The following is a 21273-nucleotide window of genomic DNA, read 5'->3' as shown; positions in this document are numbered from 1 at the left end:
GTATCAACTCATTAATAATTTAAGATTATTGCATCAAATATTTTTTTAATGGCTCTTTTGTGTGTGTTCAGGAAGTTTCCATAATATAGGGACTCCCGATTCTTGCGTATTTAGTAGAGATTTTTAGTAAACCTTAGGGTGGGAAGGATCTTTTTAGATGTGAGGCAGAGAGCAGAAAAATAATAAACTGATTGATATATTTAACTATGTCAAGGAAGAATTGTAGTTCTATTAATTTGTTTTTTACAAACTCTTTGCTTATGTGTTAGAATGGTGCATATAATGTTGTTAATGAAAATAAAAGTAAATAAACAATTTAGAGATATCTACTGAGAAGTTCTATGTAATATGAACATTTTAGCAAGTACTGCCATCAATTTTCTCATCCATAAAATGGGATAGATAATAGCATCTTCCTTATTGGGTTGTTGTGAAAATACTTAAGAGTAATGTACATAAAACGTTTATTATCATGTATACTGGAAAGTGATACTCCATTCATTTTTTTTCAAGAAAATGATCATAGCTCATTTTTTTTAATTCTTGAAGTGTGCTGTTTTCATTGTTGCAGTGAATCATTTTTATAAATTTCTTAGAGTTTGATCCCTTTGAAATACAAATTCATCTTGCTCTCTCTCTCTCTCTCTCTCTCTCTCCCCCATATATGTCTCAAATAATACCTCAAGCATTATAATGAAAATCCATTGCCCACTCTTTATTCTGACTCACAGAAACAATTTTATTAACCCTATATTTCTAAATTAGCTACTTATATAGCTTTTTCATTTTTCAACTTTTAACTTTTTCTAATTATTTCTCTGAAAAAAATTAGCATATACTTCTCTTATATATCTTAAAATGTAATTTACCTAGTGCAAAAAATTATTTAAAGAATTAGGATAAATCAAAATTCAGTGTCTATTGTCTTACTACATGTTTGCCATTTTATGACATGTGAATCTTATCCAGAGATGTGTCATGTAGGATATTATGAACACATTTTTTTCCTTTTTTTATTTTGACCTTTGAAATAGTAAAATTCCCTTGCTTTCTTCTTATCAATTAATCACTGGTTCACTCCTCTGTATCAGAAATATAAATATCTCTTCAGTAGATCCAGATACATGAAATACTTTGACAGCTTCAATTTTTCCTTGGGGACGCCCCTCTTGGGTTTGAACATATACATATGCATACACATACACACTATATCTGGAAGGACAGAAGAGAAAAGGATGTTTGTATCTGGGCCATAAGACTGAGAGACAGGGGTGGGAGTGAGCATATTTTACTGATTTTGTACTTGTCTTTGAAGTCTTCCTATAAGTTTATCTATTAGTATGATGTAGCTTCCCCCACCCAAAATAGTATTAAATTAAAATAGCGTTAGATCCCTCTCTTGTCATGGGCAGCAAGTTGTAGAGAAATGTGAACATATAATCCACTTTTAAAAAGAAACTAAGAACAGAAACATGCACCCAAAATTAAAAATCTTAAACATGGGCTTGTGGTTCTAGTATTAGGCTTTGTGAGGCTGTGTGAACGTGGAGGAAAAACTGAAGAAAAGTTGTTTACGACGCATCCTGCTGCTACTTGCACAGTCTAGGATCCAGGTAAAGCCCCACCTCCAGCCCCGCCTCTAGAGGTGATTTTTCTCCCACCGTCCAGCCCGTCTAGTCTATTCCAGCCCCATCTCCGCCTTATCCCCACCCCTAGACTTGGCCTCCGCCCACCTCCCCGCCCTTCTACTCCCGCCCCGCCCCCAGGTCCGGTACCCACCCACCGGCTTAACCAGGAATCTGGTCCCCACCCATGACCCGGCTCTCTACGCCTGGTACCACCCACATACTTGTACCCCTCACAGCCCCGCCCCTAGAACTGGTCTCCGCCCATGGCCACGCCGTCTGGACCCGGTGCCACCCACAGCCGGGTCCCTGCCCAACTCCCACCCGCGTAAACTGGTCTCAGCCCGCACACCGCCCTTCGGTCTCTTGCCCCCCGCCCGTGCCGGGCACCACTTCAGTCTCTAGACCCCCCTATTCCCACTCTCTGCGGCGGCCAGCCCGTGACCGGAAACGGCTGTGTGGAAGCGCCAGCCGAGACCGGAAGTGGGAGCACAGGGAGGCGCAGTGGAGGCGGTCGTGGGTGCCTTGCTGCGCTCGCTGTGTGTACTGTCTTCTCTGGGTGGGACTTTCGCGTTCACGTGGGACGTTTGGCTGCCGTGCGAGCGGAGGACTCAGTGAGCTGCCTGGGTCCGGGACACTGGTAGGCGTGCAGGGAGGGCTTGGGCTGAGAGCACCCCCAGTCACATCGCGGCGACCCCCGATCTCTCCCAGGGACCCCGTTTCCTCCCCTGGGCCGGTCCTTCAAGTCGGCCGGAAGCTGCTGTTACCTCCCAGCTCTGGAGGCCGCAGCCCCTTCTTCAGAGCGTGCCCCCGTCACCCTCACCCGGTGTGACTTTTGCCCCGAGGGGACTTTCAGCCGTGTCTAGAGGCATTGTTTGGGTTGTTACAGATGGTGGTGGGGGTGATAGTACTGGCTTCTAGAGGGTGGTGACCAGGGATGCTGCTTAACGACCTGCAATGCACAGGAGAGCCCCCCAAACAGAATTATCTGGCCCCAAATGTCAGTAGTGCTGAGGTTGGAAACCGTGCTCTAGGGCCTTAAAATCTCTGAGGCCCTGAATGATTTGTGGATACTGTTTAGAAGTCAGCTGAGTCACTTATAGGGCCCCCCAAGTTACAAGCCGTATTTAGTGTCTGGAGTCACCCTAAACTCTTTATGCAGCCGCATGAGTTGAGCAAGTCAGTTGCACACAGCGTGAAGCTGCTTCCTCCCACTTGGGGAGCAAATGGCTGGATGGGAATCAAGGAAATCCAGTAACAGCCAACAGTTACACGTTAACCAATAAATACAAAAAAAGAAAAGTGAATGGGTACCCTTTCCATTCAACAACTGTAATATGCCCTATAAAAGGCCTCAAAAGCAATCTTTGTGCTTTTTTTTTTCTTCTTTCTCTTCAGACAAGAAAAGCATACCTGGAGCTCAAGTTTGAGTTGAAACCAGCCTGAAGTCTCACCTTTCCTCACTGAAGATTTCTGTGTGACTAGGTGAGAGGACTGTGTAGAACTTCTAACAACAGGTTGCAGCTGCCTTCACTGCAGCAAAACTGCTCATGGCTTTCTTGAGCTCAGATTGTAAACACAAGGAGTCACTAAGAGTGAGAGAATCTTAAGAAAAATTATTTATGTTTGATGGATTATATTCAAGAGAAAGATAGTAAAGTGTGTGTGGCTATCTGTGTGTAAATAATTCAGTAAATAGTTATATGCAAGTAAGTACACATTAAACAAACATGTAAGTATGTATGTGCAACAGTATAGAAATGTATACTCACATTCCATAAAACTAAGAACTTTAGGATTTTATATATAAGTATAAAGGTATAATTTTTTTACATGTATATTACAAGTTGTCCCCTAAAGACCGGCAGGACTACTCAGCAGCATCCCTCAGGCCTGTTCAAGTTGATTTCTAAAGCCCTATAAATCCTCCACAAAGATTCAAAATATAGGGCATCAGGGTAAACAATGATTTGAACTTCCTTATGTTAGTAACCAAAATTTAAAATTAAATCACCCAGCAACCAGATGTATTTTGAGCAAGTGGATTTTTTTAATGCGATTTAAAATCGTTTAGAGGAATATTATGCATCAACTTGTAGAGTAAAGGGTAGGGTACTAATTTCCAAAGATTGCCCTCCACAACTTGCCTTCTGATAGGAACTAACTTTCTTACAACTTTTCTGAAATAACAGCCCGATGATTCATATTGCAGAGAAGCATGTTAAGTAATTTTATATTTAATTGTTGGGTTTTACTAATTCTCTGTGTGTGTGTGTGTGTGTGTGTGTGTGTGTGTGTGTATGTATGTATGTATGTATGTGTATATGCCTTTTCATTAGCTTTCCTGTAACGTTCTTGAGGGGAATATTCGCTTATTATGCAATAGATATTCTTTGAGTACACATGTTAGGATGACCAGCCATCATTTATTTAGGACTGAGGTGTTTGCCAGGGCACAGGACATTTGGTGTTCAAACCAGGACAGTTGGAGGCAAAGCAGGATGGTTCATTATCCCCATGAGCCAGGCCTTGGGCCGGATGCTTACGGACCCTGGAGAACCAAACAGACCGTGGCCGACCTCTACAGAGTTTACATTCTGATAGGGAAGGTGAATTTTAAACAATTACTTACATAGGTGATGTGGGAGCTTGGCACAGAGGACTCAACCTGAGGGAACAGGAAGCCCTCTTGAGAAGGACTGATATTTAGCATGAGAGCTGAAGTAGGACTAGACTGGAGTGAAAGTGTGGGAGCACGTTTAAGAGAGCATTCAGGCAGAGAGAACCGCATGAGAATAAGCCCCAAAGTAGGAGAGTCTGGTGTGCTCCATGAATTGGGGAGACATGGGTGGCTGAAGCCAAGAGAGCAAAGTAAGGAAGGGATATGAGCCAGACTGGACAGGTAGGCAGGCAAGGCTAGATCGGGCATTACTTTGGACTCTGTTCTCAGGAGAGTGGGCACACGCTGCAGAGATGTGCGCAGGATGGTGTGGTCAGCATTTGGGTTTTGCATGTCGGTTAAAATGGACTTCAGGTTTAAAAAAGAGGACTTCAAGGGAAGATAGGAAGTGTTGGGAGAAGCTTAGGTATAAGATGGTTGTTCCCTAGGCCAGGATCGTGGCTGTGGAGGAGGAAAGAAGCAGAAAGAAGAGACCTTAGGGTTCAGAACTAAGAGAATGTAACAGGGCTTCCATCGTGCATGCATTTGTCAGATGGCACAGGACACTTACGGAGCTCCTAGCTCCTGTCCCTGCAAACCTGCAGGCATGGCCCTCACCCAGGTCCATGTTTTCACCCCATTCGGCCACTCACAGGCCCTCTCCACATCCTAAAGGAAGTCAGGCCTGACTATATCTAAGGCTTCCTTGTCCCCCACCATGGCTATTAGCCACATGTAACCATTTCATTGAAAAATACAATTAAAAATTCATTCTCTCAGTTCCACTGGCCACATTTCAAGTGCTCAGAGCAGAATTATAGACCATTTCTATTACCACTGACAGTTCATTGGGCAACACTGGTATTGAGTGGCCCTTTCTCTGTGACCCTCCCAGCACCAGCATATCCAAGAGGGGACAGGAGTCTCTGTAACCTGAACAGAGCCCCGCCCTGTCCTCATGTGAGACTTCAGCTGCCAGGAGACCTTGAAGGGGTACTTAGGGCCTGAGAGTGTCCCAGGCGCCTTCTCAGCTTCCTTTCCTCTTCAGGCTCTGAGCCGGCTGGATCCCAGCCCTCCTCTCACCACTCAGCTCAGTGACTGTGATTATTCCTAACTGCAGGTTGGGTCGCTGGTGAGGAGCGAGGAGCCATCCTCCACCTGCAGCAGGTAGGGAGACTCTGCCGCAATTGTATGGGTCTGCTGGACTCACTCACACCAAGGCTCAGGAAGGGTTTGATGTGAGAGGCTGTATTAGTTTCCCATAGCTGCTGTAACAAACTACCATCAATTTTGTGGCTTAAAGCATTGCACATTTATTTTCCTGCAATGCTGGAGTTCAGAAATCCTAAATGTGTTGGCAGGACTGCATTCCTCCTGGGGGCTCTAGCGGAGAATCCATTCCCTTGCCTTTTCCTTCATGTAGAGGCCGCCTGCATTCCTTGATTTAATGCTCTTCTTTTCATCTTCAGAACCAGCAGTGTAGCATCTTCCAATCTCCTTCTTGCTGTCGGACCTGTTTCCATCATCACTTCTTCTGACTTTGACCTTCCCGCCTCCCTCTCATAAGGACCCTGTGATGACACTGGGCCCACCTGGATAATCCAGGATCATCTCCCCATCTCCAGGTCCTTACCTTCAGCATATCTGCAAATCTCTTTGCCATGTACGTAACATATTCACAGGTTCTGAGGCGTAAATGTGGCCATCTTTGGGGCGGGGCATTAATCTGTGGACCAGACCTGCCCAGGAGTCAGTGACCCCCTCCCCTACAAGGCTGTTTCACCTGGCCCACACGCACTCTTAGTGTCAAATGTCCCCTCCCTGCGCACATTCACACCCTTTATTCTTTGTCTTTTGGGTGCAGGGAGGACACACATAGAGACTTCAGGAAGCTTGGTTTTAGAGTTACATTTTATTCCATTATTCCAGGTAAAGGAGGCATTCTCTTCTAATTAAAAAAGGAAACAATAATAGTCTGTTCCCGTCTCTTACCGTTTTTGTGGTTCAGGAATTCACTTAGCATGAGGGTTCTGGCTCAGGGACTTACATGATTTCTTAGCTGGATGTCAGCTGGGCCTGCAGTCATCTGAAGGCTCGACTGGTGCTGAAGGTGGTTTGCTGCCAAGGTGGTTCTCGTACATGCTGGCATGTGGGCTGTTGGAGGGAGGTCTCCAGGTGGCTCTCTCCACAGGGCGGCCTGAGTGTCTTGCAGCACAGCTTCCCCAGAGCAGTTAGTGTGGTGTGGAAGCTGCAGTGCTTCCTAGGACCCAGCCTCTGAAGTTACGTCCACAATGGTTTACTAGTCACACAGCTCAGCCCTAACTAAATGCAGGCATGAATATCAGGAGGCTTGAATTATTAAGGCTTAGAGGAAGCTAATTACCATAGAGGGAAAAGGCGGGGATATATGAGATTTCAAGAGATTAGAGAAGGTGTGATGAGTAGGAAGTGCCATTGACTTATAGAATTGTCCTGAAGGATTGAAGGTTCTTTTCATGTTGGTGACCAAGTTTATCTAGAGGTGACGATAATAGTTCGGCTCTCCTGCAGGCTGGTTGTTCAAGTGCTGCCACAGAGCAGGGGATGAGTGTAATCGTCTGGCTGGAGTCCTGCAGGGCCAGTGTAAAAGTGGGGGTAGGGATGAGGAAATTTGTGGAAAGAAGGGTCACTGTAATCCAAGCTGCGTAAGCATAGATTGAGAAGAGAAGGTGGCTGATGGGTAGCAGGAAAGTAGGATAGTAGGTGAACTGAGTTCTTTGTGTGGTAGTGAATACGTAGTGAAAGGAAAAAAAAAAAATGAGTGAACAAGGTAGAAGTTTAGGAGATTGTGTCAGACAGAGAGAGGGAAATTTCTGAACTATTGTTCTGGGTGGTGAAACTGTCAAGTGATGACAAAACGTGCGGTGGTGCCTGTGGAAATGTGTGGTCGAGGTGGAGTGGGGCAAACTCAGTGAGGTCTGACTGTCCGAGTGAGGTGGGACTGGAAGTTGAAGAATAATGGGAGTCGGTCGGGTGCCAAAGGCTCAAGTGAATAGGGGTTATAGTTGGGACATGACTGTGACAACCATACGGATGGAGGAATGTGCCCTGAGGCTCAGTGAAGCCGAGGGTTTAACGTGGATTGGGGCAGTAATATACCCTGGTGCAGAGAAGTTAAGTTTTGCCATCACATGGCCCTGAGTTCATCACCTGCCAGGCAAAATAACGGCCCAGTAAGAAAGACATTGCTTGTTAAAGGAGGACATGACGGGCAGGCTAAGATAGAGTTGTCCTCTGTACCCTGGAGAGGGAGAGAGGCTGTGCATTCTTCCTGTTTTCCCGTTTCTTTCAGAGCCTTGTCCTGAGTGCACTGTGGGAGTAAGGCGGAGTGTCCTGGTTCTCCTGCTGCCCTGTTCAGGAAGACTTCCTGTCTGAGTCGTAGGCGTGGAGCCATGGTTCTGTTCCGCACTTGTGGTAAGTTGTGGGGTCCTAGCATCTCTCAGAGTCCAGGTGTAAAGGTCCTTATATCACAGAGCAGGTATGAGGAGGGGGCAGCAGATGAGGCATGAATGTAGCCCAGAGGTCGCTGGTTTGAGGTATTTGGGACTTCGGTGTTTGAGCGTCTGTGGCGATGTCATCTGTGTAGTGAATGTGCAGGAGCCTTGGAATTTTACCTCTAACCCTTTTAATAAGCTTGGTAAAATAACAATGATATCCCTTAGATTTTTACTTTCCTCATCTGTGAAATGGGAATAATCTCTTCCTCAAGTATAGTATGACCCTTGAGCCCTGTTTTCTGGCCCTTGGTGAGACAGGGCTCTGCTCTGGTTTCCATGAAGTAAGTGTGTGTGTGCGTGCGCGCGCGCGTGCGTGCGTGCGTGCGTTGGGGTATGGCCATTCAGAGGTAGGTGGCGTGGCTTCCAGATTTGTGAGTGCTGGAATATAGAGTACACCTGGATTCTTGTGACTCATGTATGACTCATTTCTTCTCTAGGTCAGTCTCCCCTGTATCCAGCATCTCAAAAACGATGCACAGAGGAGGAAGGGTTTGTTACTGGCTTCCTGACAAGCTGGTTACCGGTGAGTCAGATAGTCCTTTTTCCAAATCGTTATTCCTTTGGCCAAAAGTTGGACTTGTTGTCTTTCAATGACCTGGAGCCTCGCAGCCAAACTAGGTCTTCAGACCCCATGATCTCTGGGTATCTGATGGAAGGTGAAGGGCTGCCCTAAAAGGTCTGTATATGTCAGTATTTACTCCATTACAAAGCTTCCTGCAGGGTCACTGTTTGCATCATGTTCTGCTAACAGTTTTAAGGGGAAGCTAAGAAAAGATATGCCTTTTCCCTAAAGTCAAGCAGTTGATGCTGACCATTAGGAAATCATTCATAAATTTCCCAAGTATTTCTCTGATTTCCGTAATGTCCCAGGCCTGTATTCAAACTTTGAGATTGAGAACTGAGCCCAGAAGCAAATGAGAGCAGAGCTCAGAACTGTGATGTATGAAGTACGACTTCTGCGTTGGGTTCCCTGCCCCTCTTCTTGTCGCCTTGGCCCTTTTCCTCTACAGCCCTGGTCGGGGGTGGTCCTTGGCGAAGCCATAATGTTTTTGATGGTTTTAGGACTTAGTGAGGTTTGAGGATGTGGCCGTGGAGTTTACCCAGGAGGAGTGGGCTCTGCTGGACCCTTCGCAGAGAACACTGTACAGAGACGTGATGCTGGAGACCTGCAGGAACCTGGCCTCGCTTGGTAAGCCCGGTACCATCCCTGCATTTAATGACTGGGGTAACAAGCCTTTTCTTTTTCTTCTTTGTGTTTTTTTTTTTTAATTTTAAATTGAGGTAACATTCGTATAACATAAAATTCACAATCTTAAGCATTTTAAAGTATGCAGTTCAGTGGCTTTGATGTATTCAGCGTGGTGCAACCATCAACACTGTCTAATTTCAGATCCTATCATCACCCCTCAGAGAAGCCCATACCCATTACTTCCCCACTCCCCGCTGCGGGCCACCACTAACTGGCATTCTGTCTGATGCATTTGCTTCACTGCATGTTGGTCATTGTCAGGCTTCTGTTCAGCTAGATGTCAGGCAGTTCTCATCCATGGTTCTGTAATTTAATTGTAATTTTGATGTGGTCATGGGAGGAGGTAAGCACAGCCTTTACCTGCTCTGCCATCTTGACCGGAAGCTCAGTGTTTATTTTACATTCAGTCTGTTACCTTCCCATCCTGAAAGGCAGCTCACGTATATAAAAAACTACTGTTGTGAAATATACTCCTAAATCATATTTAGAACATTTCATATCATTGGATCATAAAATATGCAATCTTTTGTGTCTGGCTTTCAGGCAGCATCATGTATAAAGGTGTAGCTATGTTGTAGCACGTATCAGTTCTTTATTCCTCTTAGGACTGAATAATATTCCGTTTTAGAGATAACACCACATTTTGTTCATCCAGTCATTGGCTGATAAACACTCAGGTTGTTTCCACATACTGGCTGTTATAAATAATGCTGCTGTGAATATTTGTGTACAAGTTTTTATTTGAACCTATGATTTCAGTTCTCTTGGGTATATATCTAGGAATGGAATGCTGGGTCATATATTACTATATTTAAGTTTTTAAGAAACTGCCAAACTGTTTTCCACAGCATCAGCACCAATGTATAAGGGTTCTGATTTCTCCACATCTTCCCCAACATTTATTTTTTTAATTATAGCCATTCACTAGGGTGTGAAGTGGTATCTTATTGTTTTGATTTGCATTTTCCTCACGACTAATGACATTAAGCGTTTTTTTTCATGTACTTTTTTTGTTGGCTATTTGTGTATCTTCTTTGGAGAAATGTCTATTCAAGTCTTTTGCCCATTTTTTAATTTGGTTATTTTTTGTTCTTGTGTTGTAAAAGTTCATTATATAGTCTGAATATTAGACCCTTGTTCAAAATATGATTTGCAGATAATTTCTCCCATTCTGTGGTGTCTTTCCATTTTTTATTTTTTATTTTTTTTTATTTAAGTACAGCTGGTATACAATATAATATTGGTCATATTTCATGTGTATAATATAGTGATTCAGCATTTCTAGATATACCTTATAATGTGATCACCCCACTAATTCTAGTAATCATCTGTACATCTGTCACCGTGCAAACCTATCACAATATTATTGACTATGTTCCCCTTCACCGTTTTCACCCATCCCCCCACGCTCTCCCTCTGGTAACCATCCCTTTTGTCTCTGTTTCTGTGAATCTGTTTTTATTTTGTTTGTTTATTTGTTTTGTTTTTTTAGATTCCAATGTAAGTAAAACCATGTACAGTATTTGTCTTTCTCTGCCTGACTTATTTCACTTGGCATAATACCCTCTAGATTCATTCATGTTGTTGCAAATGGCAAGATTTTGGGGTTTTTTTTCTTGCTACATAATATTCCATTGTACATATGTACCATATCTTTATTCATTCATCTACCGATGGGCATCTAGGTTGCTTCCATATCTTGGCTATTGTAAATAATGCTGCATGGAACGTAGGGGTGCATGTATCTTTTTGAATTAGTGTTTTTGTTGTCTTTGGATAAATACTCAGAAATGGAATTGCGGTCATACAGTATATCTATTTTCAGGTTTTTTTCCTAGGAATCTCCATGCTGATTTCCATAGTGGCTGCACGAGTTTGCAGTACCATGAACAGTACACAAGGGTACCCTTTTCTCCACATCCTCTCCAACACATGTTATTGGTTGACTTTTTGATAATAGCCATTCTTACAGGTGTGAGGTGGTATCTCATTGTGGTTTTGATTTGCGTTTTCCTGCTGATTAGTGACGTTGAGCATGCTTTCCTCCAGCAAGGGAAACAAAAGCGAAAATTAACAAATGGGACTTCACCAAACTAAAAAGCTTCTGCCCAGGGAAGGAAACCATCAATGAAACAAAAAGACTACCTGTTGAATGAGAGGATATATTCACAAATGATATGTCCAATAGGATATATCCAAAATATCCAAAATATATAAGACACTCATTCAACTCAATAACAAAAAAATAATCCAATCGAAAAATGGGCAGAGGACATGAAAAGACATTTCTCCAAAGAAGACATACAGATGGCCAGCAGATACAGGAAAAGATGCTCTTTCCGTTTTCTTGCTTGTGTCCTTTGATACACAAAACTTTCAGTTTTGGTGAAGTCCAATTTACCTATTTTTTTCTTTTTTAGTTTGTGCTTTTGGTGTCATGCCTAAGATAATTGTTACCAAATCCAAGGTCATGAACATTGAAACCTTTGTTTTCTTCCAAGAATTTTCTAGTTTTAGCTCTTCAGTTAGGTTTTTGATCCTTTTTTGAGTTAATTTTCTATGTGGTTTGGAGAAAGCGTCAGCTTCACTGTTTTGCGTATGTCTACCCAGTCGTACTAGCACTTTTGTAGAACAGACTATTCTTTCCCCATTTCATTGTTTTTGCACCCTTGTCAGTAATGATTTGCTCATAGGCATATGAGTTTATGTGCACTCAGTTCTGCTCTATCCATCTGTCTGTCCTTGTACTGGTACCCCACGGTCTTCATTACCATTTCTTTGAAGCAGGTTTTGATACCAGGAAGTGTGAGTCTCTATTTTGTTCTTTCTCAAGACTGTTTTGTCTGTTTGGGATCCCTTATAATTCCATATGAATTTTAGGATCAGCTTGTCCATTTTTGGAAGAAAAATAAATTGTAATTTTGATAGTGATCGCACTGAGTCTGTAGATCATTTTGGTTAGTATTGTCATCCTAATATTAAGTTTTCCAATACATACCCTTTTGTTACTCATTTTTAATTTGATTCTATTGTGGTCATTTAAGATACTTTGTATGATTTCATTGTTATTAAATTTATTCAGAGTTGTTTTGTGTACTAACGTATGGTCTGTTCTGGAGAATGTTCCATATGCACTTGAGATGAATATGTATTCTGTCGTTGGATGGAGTGTTTACATGTCTGTGTTGGTCCTGTTAGTTTATAGGATTGGTTAAGTCCTCTGTTTCCTGGTTGATGTTCTAACTAGTTTTTCTGCATGTCGAATATGGGGTGTGGAAGTCTGCACTTATTACTGTAGAACTCTATTTCTCCCTTCAATTCTGTCAGTTTTGAATGTATATTTTTGAGCTCTGTTGTTAGGTACGTATATGTCTATAATTGTTATATTTCTTGATGAACTTACCTTTTTATTAATAATATCTTTCTTTGTATTTTATAACAATTTTTTGTCTTAAAGTCTGTTTTGCCTGGAATTAATGTAGCTACATAATCTTTCTTTTGGCTACTGTTTTCATGGAATTCCAGCAGTTGACTTTCAACTGTTTATTGTCTTTAGATATAAAGTGAGTCTGTCATATACGTGTGTGTGTGTGTGTGTGTGTGTGTGTATAGCATATCATTGGATTATTTTTAATCCACTCTGCCAAAATCTGCCTTTTAATTGGAAATAGATTAATCCATATACATTTAAGGTAATTACTGATAAAGAAGGACTTATTTATGTTATTTTGTTATTTGTTTTCTATTTGTTCCTCAATTCTTCCCTTATTATTAACTTTTGTATTTGGTATTTTCTTCCTTTTTTTTTTTTTTTAGGGAGGTTGTAGTTCACAGTGGCCCATGCGGGGATCAAACCAGCAACCTTGGTGTTATTAGCACCACACTCTAACCAGCTGAGCTAACCGGCCACCCCTGTGTTTGATATTTTCTAGTGGGCCATTTTAACTCCTTTCTCATTTCTTTTGGGTTTTTTAGTTTTATTTTTGTTTTTGCTTTTTATGGTTGTCCTGAGTATTACAGTTAACATTTTGATTTATACTATTTTGACATAATATCAACTTTGTTCAATAGCATACAAAAATATTGCTCCTATATAGCTACACGCCTGCACCCCCCACCCCCATTTTATATTGCTTTGTCACAAATTACGTTTTTATACATTGTGTGACCATTAACATAAATTTATAATTTTTGGTTTAGGCATTTATCTTTTAAGTCACATAAGAAGAAAGAGTTACAAAGCAAAAATACAGGAGTTACAAACCAAAAATAAGTAGCCAGTTGTAATTGACATTTATATTTACCTATGTATTTTCTTTCATCAGTGTTCGTTATTTCTTTGTGTGGATTTGAATTAATAGCCATTGTCCTTTTATTACAGTCTGGAAGTTTCCCATTAGCATTTCTTGGAGGGTAGATGTACTAGTGATCTCTGTCTCTTTCAGTTTAACCTATTTGGGGTTTATTAAGCTTCTTGGCTGTGTACATTTGTGTTTTTCATCAAATTTGGTTAAATTTTTAGCCATTAATTCTTCGAGTATTCTTTCTGCCTCATTCTCTTCTCTACTTAAGGAACCTCCATTATGTGTATGTTGGTATGTCTGATGGTATGCCACAGGTCTTTTAGACTCTCTTCATATTGTTTTCATTCTTTTTTTTCCTTTCTATTCTTCACATTAGGTGATGTAAATTATCCTACCTCATGGTCATTAATTCTTTATTCTGCCTACTTGATTCTGCTGTTGAACTCCTCTTCTGAATTTTTCATTTGTGTTATTGTACTTTTCAACTCCAAAATATTTATGTAGTTTATTTTTTAAAATAATTTCTATCTCTAACATGTTTTCTACCTGATCAGAATTTGTTCTCATTGTTTCCTTTAGTTCTTTGTACTTTTTTCTTTTCTTTTTTTTAGGTCTTTGAGCATATTTAAAATAGTTTTAAATTCTTTATCTAATAAATTCAATGATTAGGCTTCCTCAGGTACAGTTTTCACTAATTTTTTTTCCTGTAATGGGCTATACACTTGTTTCTCTGTCACATAATTTTATTTATTGAAAACTAGACATTTGGAATATTATAATATAGCAATTCTGGAAGCAGATTTTTCCCACCCCCAGGGTTTGTTCTTGTTGCTTGTTGCAGTTGGTGTTGTATATAAGTTTAGTGATGTTTCTGAACTGATTTTGTAATGTCTGTATTTGTTGTGCATGGCCACGGAAGACTCTGCCATGTTAGCTTAATGGTTAGCGAGTGGTTTGTCAGAGATTTCCTTGACTGCCTGGAACAGCAACAATAACTCCTAGTCCCTGCAGATAGGCTCTGTGTGTATAAAGGGGGATTCCCATCAAAGTCCAGTTGCCAGGAAGCAAGAGCTCAAATGCTCTTGGAGAATGACTCTTTTGCAATTTCATTTATGCATTTGAAATTAAGGTGGGAACTCAAGGAAGATTACAGGAAGGTGGGAGAAAGCAAGGTGGGAATCAGATTACAGGATAGTTAACAAGATTTACATGCAGTGGGCCGGGCTGGCTCAATAACCTTTCACTAAAGAAGTTACAGGCCTGGTGGAGTGTGACCACTCACCATGACCTGCCCAGTTAGGGATTTATGATTTATTATAGCACCCATTTTCATGCACAAAAGGAATATGAGGGAGCTTTTAAAAAATTCCCCCAAACGTCTTATTCCATGCTTTTCCTCCTAAGTGTTTGTTTAGTCTTTTGGTTTCTCCTGCTGTTTTCCTTTGCTTCAGAGGGTGGTGGCTGATATCTTTGCCTTTAAATACATGCAGGACGCGCCCTCTGAGTAGCTAGTTCAGCTTCAGCCCTTGGGGAGTTTGGGATTAGATAAAGGCAAGCCCTTTGAGCCAAATGTACAGAAAGGTCAAAACGAACTATCCCAGTTTCTTGAGATAAAGGTCCATTCTGCTCCCTCCAGTACTGGGAATGTGGGCTTGTCATCTTCAAGGTCACAGCCAAAGCAGGGAATTGAAGATGAGGCAAAGATCAACTAAAATGTCAGATTTTTTTTTTCCTTGATTAAGCATTTTTCTGGTTGCTGTAAACTTTTGCTAAGTTTCCAGAGTTCCAATAAAGTTGATTCTGATAGGTTTTGCTACTTTATTCACAGTTTTATAGAGGGATGGGCTTTTGGAGTTCAGTATTCCTTAATTTTCAGTGTCATTACTTCTCACAGTCTCTTAAGCACTTCTATGTTCTGGGTCTGCTAGGTTTAGGAATATAGTGATGAATGAGACAGACATATTCTCCACCCTCACAGAGCTGTCTGACTGATGCCTTCCCTATGGACCTAATATATCTGTTTCTTACCCTGACTTTATATCTCCATGGTTAAAAGCCTCAGAGCTTCTGAAGTGTGTATTCAAGCTTTGGCATGGGCTTTGGGATTACAGCTGACTGTTGAATAATACAGGTTTGAACTGTGTGGGTCCACTTACATGTGGCTGTTTTCAGTAAATATACAGTTGGCCTTCCATATCCCGGGATTCACATCTGCAGATTCACAACTGCAGATCGAAAACAGTATTTTTGATCCATGGTTGGGAATTTGTTAATGTAGAGGGCTGACTGTCTGCATTGTTCTGTGCCATTTTATATCAGGGACTTGAACAGTGTGTGGATTTTGGTATCTGTGGGGGGTCCTGAAACCAGTCTCCTATGGATGCCAAGGGACAACAGGTTTTGGGAAGTCCAAAGTTATATGCAGATTTTTAACTGTGCAGGTGATGGCAACTCTAACCCCCTCATTCAAGGGTCAAATGTACAAAGGGTGCCCAAAAAATGTATACACATTTTAAGAAAGGAAAAAACTGTATTAAAATTGTAATCCTCAATATATACTGATAACAAAAGATGACTACAAGTCATGTGTATACAGTTTTTCGGCACCCCCAGTATTTATGCCCTGTCACCTGGATATTGAGCGAAGATGTTTGCATTTTTTGAGTTACAATATTCATTAAAATTTAAGTGTAATTATTCCACTGTTCCAAAAGTCACACTTGGCTGTTTTCTTGATTGTTGGCTTCAGTTTCATGGAGTTGCTTGTCACCTGCACAGCCGCCCTTCAACATGTCTTTTCTCCATGATTAGGGTATGATGTTGATAAACCCAGCCTAATCTCTCAGTTGGAGCAAGAAGACAAGATGATGACAGAGGAGAGAGGAATTCTCCCAGGCACCTGTTCAGGTGAGCACCAGGTGGATGAGTCCTTGTGAGGGATAGCTATGGCCAGTGGTTTGGGACATGGGAGTATTACATTAGGAAATGTCAATCAGGGAACTCTGTAAAATGTCCTTTTTTTGATGGAGATGGCCAAGAACATTAGGTATGAGCTTCCTCGTGTACCTTTGTTTCCTTTTTAACTTTCTGTTTAACGTCTCATTTTTACTTTGGACTCAGAGGGGGGAAAATATCTCTTTTTAAAAAGAATTTAGGTCTCATGAGCTTTTTGTCCACTTTCTTCCTACTTTGCATTCCTGATAATTCCTTCTTTTGTAAATCTCTGGTCAATCTTAATCCTTCTAGAATCCCTTTTTAATGCCTACAGTTTGCGCACTCGTTTCCCTTCCATTGCAGGCTGCCTCAAAACTCATTAGCTTACGCTCAGAGCCTACCTTTACTCATGTGTGCACTTTACTGTTTCTTTTCTCCATCAACTTAAATTTCTTTTCAATTTGTTTCAGATTTGGAGACTGTACTTAAAGCCAAATGGTTAACTCCTAAGAAGCATGTTTTCAGAAAAAAAGGTTCTAATGGTGTAAAAGCGGTAAGACTAACATGGATGATTCTTGGTTGTTCACAGTAGAATTCCATGAGTTAGAAAAGCCACAAAATAAACAGGAGAGTCATTAAAGGAAGGTATCATTTGCACGTGAGAAAATGGCGTCTGGAGAGATGCTGTGAACCAATTTGGAGAAAATTATAAGTTACGCTGTTTCCCCGAAAATAAGACCTAGCCAGACAATCAGCTCCAATGCGTCTTTTGGAGCAAAAATTAATATAAGACTCGGTCTTATACTATAGTAAAATATGACCAGGTCTTATATTAATTTTTGCTCCAAAAGACGCATTAGAGCTGATTGTCCAGCTAAGTCTTATTTTTGGGGAGACAGGGTAGCTTCAAACTTGTTTCTTCACAAGTTTCCAGAAGTGAATATTTCCTTAACTGTAACTAAGATAAGGACTATTGAATCATAAAATGGTCTTAAATTTATTTTTAAAATGCTCTGTCACAATAGTTTAGTGGTTACCAGAGGGTAAGGGGCGTGGGGGGTGGGAGATGAGGGTAACGGGGATCAAATATATGGTGATGGAAGGAGAACTGACTCTGGGTGATGAACACACAATGGGATTTATAGATGATGTAATACAAAATTGTACACCTGAAATCTATGTAATTTTACTAACAATTGTCACCCCAGTAAATTTAATAAAAAAAAAAAAAAATGCTCTGTGAATATGATAGACTGGTGGCGAAGCATGCATCTTTTTGAACTTTTAAGAGCTCATACTGGGCCAAAGTCATATACAAGCACTGAAGATAGTGAAAACATCAATTTTAATAATGATTATAAGTGACTATAATAAGTGATTGTAATCATTATTATAAATGATTATGAACATCAACATAATTCCTGGGAGAGGGGATTTGTATGACAACATTGAATATTAAAAATATTATAAGTTATAATGATCTTTCATCTCTTAACAGGAAAGAAATCATCTTGGAGTGAAACTCAATGAATGTAATCAGTGTTTTAAAGTCTTCAGCACAAAATCTAACCTTACTCAGCACAAGAGAATTCATACGGGAGAAAAGCCCTATGACTGTAATCAGTGTGGGAAATCCTTCAGCAGTAGATCTTACCTTACGATTCATAAGAGAATACATAACGGGGAGAAACCCTATGAATGCAATGACTGTGGGAAAGCCTTCAATGATCCCTCATCCCTCAGACTGCATGTAAGAATTCACACTGGAGAAAAACCTTATGAATGTAACCAGTGTTTTCATGTTTTTCGCACTAGCTGTAACCTCAAAAGCCACAAGAGAATTCATACAAGAGAGAATCATCATGAATGTAATCAGTGTGGAAAGGCCTTCAGCACAAGGTCCTCCCTTACCGGGCACAATAGTATTCATACCGGGGAGAAACCTTATGAGTGCCACGATTGTGGGAAAACCTTTAGGAAGAGCTCGTATCTGACACAGCATATGAGAACTCATACTGGAGAAAAACCCTATTTGTGTAATCAGTGTGGCAAATCTTTCAGCAGTAGCTTTTCTTTTACGGTACACAAGAGAATTCATACTGGGGAGAAACCTTACGAATGCAGTAACTGTGGGAAAGCTTTTAATAATCTCTCAGCTGTTAAGAAACACGTGAGAACTCACACTGGAGAAAAACCCTATGAATGTAATCATTGTGGAAAATCTTTCACCACTAACTCTTACCTTTCTGTGCATAAGAGAATACATAATAGGTGGATATGAATACAGTAACTGGGAAAGCACTGATTTCTTAGACCTCAGACAACTGTGGTAAGTCATGCTAGGTGTATGAGTTATCTGTTGCTGCGTAACATTATCTCACAATTTCTGTAGGTCAGTTCAGAAATGGCTTAATTCTGTAGTTCTGGCTTAGGATCTCTCATGAGGGTGCAATTAAGATTGTCAGCAGGAGCTGCAATCATCTGTGTTTTTTATTGCTGAAGAGTCCACTTCCATAGGGGCTCACTCAGTTGCCTGGCAAGTTGGTGCTGGTTGTTGGCAGGGAACCTTAATTTCCTCACCATGTAGGACTTTCCACAGGCCTACGTATATTAATGATGTAGCAGCAGGCTGCCCCGAAAGCATGGTCTGAGGGAGAGCTAATGCCAAAGCCACGTAGTCTTTTATGACCTAGCCTTGGAAGGACAGGTCGCTTCTTCCATATTGTATCGGACACAGACCAATCGTGATGCAGTGTGGGAGGAGACTACACAGGTGTGTATAGGATTAGAGAGAGAGCATTGGGAACCTTCTGTGAAACTTGCCATGAAATCAACAAAGAAAGGCCTTCAGGCTTTCAGTCTATTTGATATGAAGTATCATTCAGTAGCCCTCATGTGAATCCACTCTGGAGAGAAACCTCATGAGTGCAGTCTTTGTGATAGAAGCTTTCAGCTCAAACTCACCTTAATGTGCACAAAAGGTTATGCACTGGGGAGAAACCCTAGGAGTGTGATAGCTCTAGGAAGGCCTTCTGGGCTATCTCTAAGGAGTCATGTGACAGTTCACACTAAGGGGAAAACCTTATATCAGAATGCAAAGCCTTCAGGGACACGTGTCCCTTAGAACACGTGTGAGAAATCACTGCCACGAAACACTCACAAAAGGATGGGAAAACCTTACAGCACAGACATTCACATGACTGAGCAAAGTGGTGAGATACTCTGAATGCAACGGGAAAGCCTTAAACATTGTGTCAGTTTCTAAGAGATGTAAGGATTTATTCTGGAGAGGAAATCCCATTACATGTCATCAGTATTGGAAAGCTTTCCATTTTTCCCCATTCCCGAGGAAAGTGTGAGAACTCAAGCAAAGAAGCCTGTGAATATAAACAATGAGGACAAACTTTTAATGATACCTCTTACATGAGGAAAAATAGGAGCTCCCTGGCTGCCCATCCTGTGAGTGTATTAATTTTAGAAGACCTTTCAGTGATTGCTGTCTTTGTTGACTTGTGAGAACTCAAATTAGAGGGAAACCCTCAGAATATAATCAATACGAGGATGCCTTGGCCTCACCTCTTCACGAAGTGGCCCAAAATAAACTGGGAATGAAAATTGTAAACATAAGCGGTATTACCTTTAAAAGTATCTAATCCTTATATGGGTCCATTGCATCATTAATTTTCACTTGTTTATTAGTATAAACATTTATTTCTGTAGCTGTACCCTAAAGTAAACCTGAAATGATCTTCCATAGTTTTATATGTAATATGTTTATTATTTACTCTTTAAAAATATCAATATATTACATATGCAGAAATGTATTTCTGAATGTCTCCTGAGTGACTTAGTTTATCATAATGAAACTTAGACTGTATGTATTATATACTTTTTCTAATTTAATGGCATTTTTGTCAAGTAAGTGGACTTTATGATGTTGATTCTTTTTTATCTTTTTATTCTCGTATGGCACTTACTTTTAGCTTCTTTCACAATGTCCATTCTCCCCTACTTATTTAAAGAAAAAAAAATTGTTCAAGTTGCCGATGAGCAGTATTAAAAATACTCAATATGTCAGGCTTCCCCAAAGCCTAGAGATGTCTTGTCATCTGCTGGCCATGCAAAGGAGGTAGAAGTCACTGGGCAAATGTCATCTGGCTTATTCGCTTCACCTACATTCTATTCATCTTAACTACTGTTTCTTTTGAAAGTGGGCTAAAGGCTAAAATTGGAAGAGCTATATTTTGACTAAGATGACAAAAAACAATGTAACAAAAAATCACAAATATGTGGACTCCCCAAAAGCTTCTGATTGGCTATGTCAACTCAGGACAGCTTATTCCTAGACTTCTCCTTACATGATTAAAAATAACCACTAAGTGAGGAGAAGCAAAGTGATGTTTTGCGTTTATTTTTGAGGAAGTTGGAATCATAGTATGTAGCCGTTTCAGATTGGCTTCTTTCACTTAGCAATATATATTTAAGGTTCCTCCATGTCTTTTGGTGGTTTGATAGCTCATTCCTTTTTAGCACTGAATAATATTCCGTTGTCTGGATGGACCACTGTTTGTTTATGCATTTGCCTATTGAAGGACATCTTGGTTTCCAAGTCTTGGCAATCACTAATAAAGCTGTTATAAACATTTACGTAGTGGTTTTGTGTGGACATCAATTTGCAGTTCATTTGGGTAAATGCCAAGGATTGTGTTCTTAGTTTTGCAAGAAACTGCCAAACTGTCTTCCAAAGTCCTATTTTACATTTACACCAGCAATAAATGAGAGTTCCTGTAGTTCCATATCCTCGCTAGCATTTGGTGTTACTGTTTGGGATTTTAGCCGTTTAATAAGTGTGCGATGGTATCTGGTTTTTATTTGTGATTTCCTAATGACATAATGATGTTGAGCATCTTTTCCTGTGCTCATTTGCCCTCTGTATATTTGGTGAGGTACCTGTTAAGGCTTTTGC

At 40.7% G+C, this 21273-nt stretch overlaps 1 protein-coding gene across 5 annotated transcripts; it reads left to right on the top strand.

The window, feature by feature from the left end:
• The first annotated feature begins 1927 nt into the window (after window positions 1–1927).
• On the top strand, window positions 1928–20954 carry ZNF558 (zinc finger protein 558). Of its 5 annotated transcripts, none has more exons than XM_074337771.2 (10): window positions 1928–2265; window positions 3024–3110; window positions 5405–5451; window positions 5852–5947; window positions 7616–7737; window positions 8258–8343; window positions 8883–9009; window positions 16185–16280; window positions 16778–16860; window positions 17806–20954. In XM_074337771.2, exons 5-10 carry the CDS (start codon window positions 7716–7718, stop codon window positions 18586–18588), a joined length of 1197 nt encoding a protein of 398 aa, XP_074193872.2. In that variant the 5' UTR covers window positions 1928–2265; window positions 3024–3110; window positions 5405–5451; window positions 5852–5947; window positions 7616–7715; the 3' UTR covers window positions 18589–20954. The 5 variants fall into 5 exon arrangements, with proteins under 5 accessions (XP_074193872.2, XP_019613158.3, XP_019613159.3 ...); XM_019757599.3 differs by having other exon boundaries at window positions 5754–5947; XM_019757600.3 differs by lacking the exon at window positions 5405–5451 and having other exon boundaries at window positions 5754–5947.
• The last annotated feature ends 319 nt before the right edge of the window (window positions 20955–21273 follow it).

This window comes from Rhinolophus sinicus, chromosome 15, assembly GCF_057876585.1.
Source record: "Rhinolophus sinicus isolate RSI-liver-muscle chromosome 15, RSI-T2T, whole genome shotgun sequence".
Taxonomy (NCBI): Eukaryota; Metazoa; Chordata; class Mammalia; order Chiroptera; family Rhinolophidae; genus Rhinolophus; species Rhinolophus sinicus.
The sequence above is the reverse complement of the archived record's forward strand: the minus strand, read 5'-3'. Positions and strand labels throughout refer to the sequence as shown.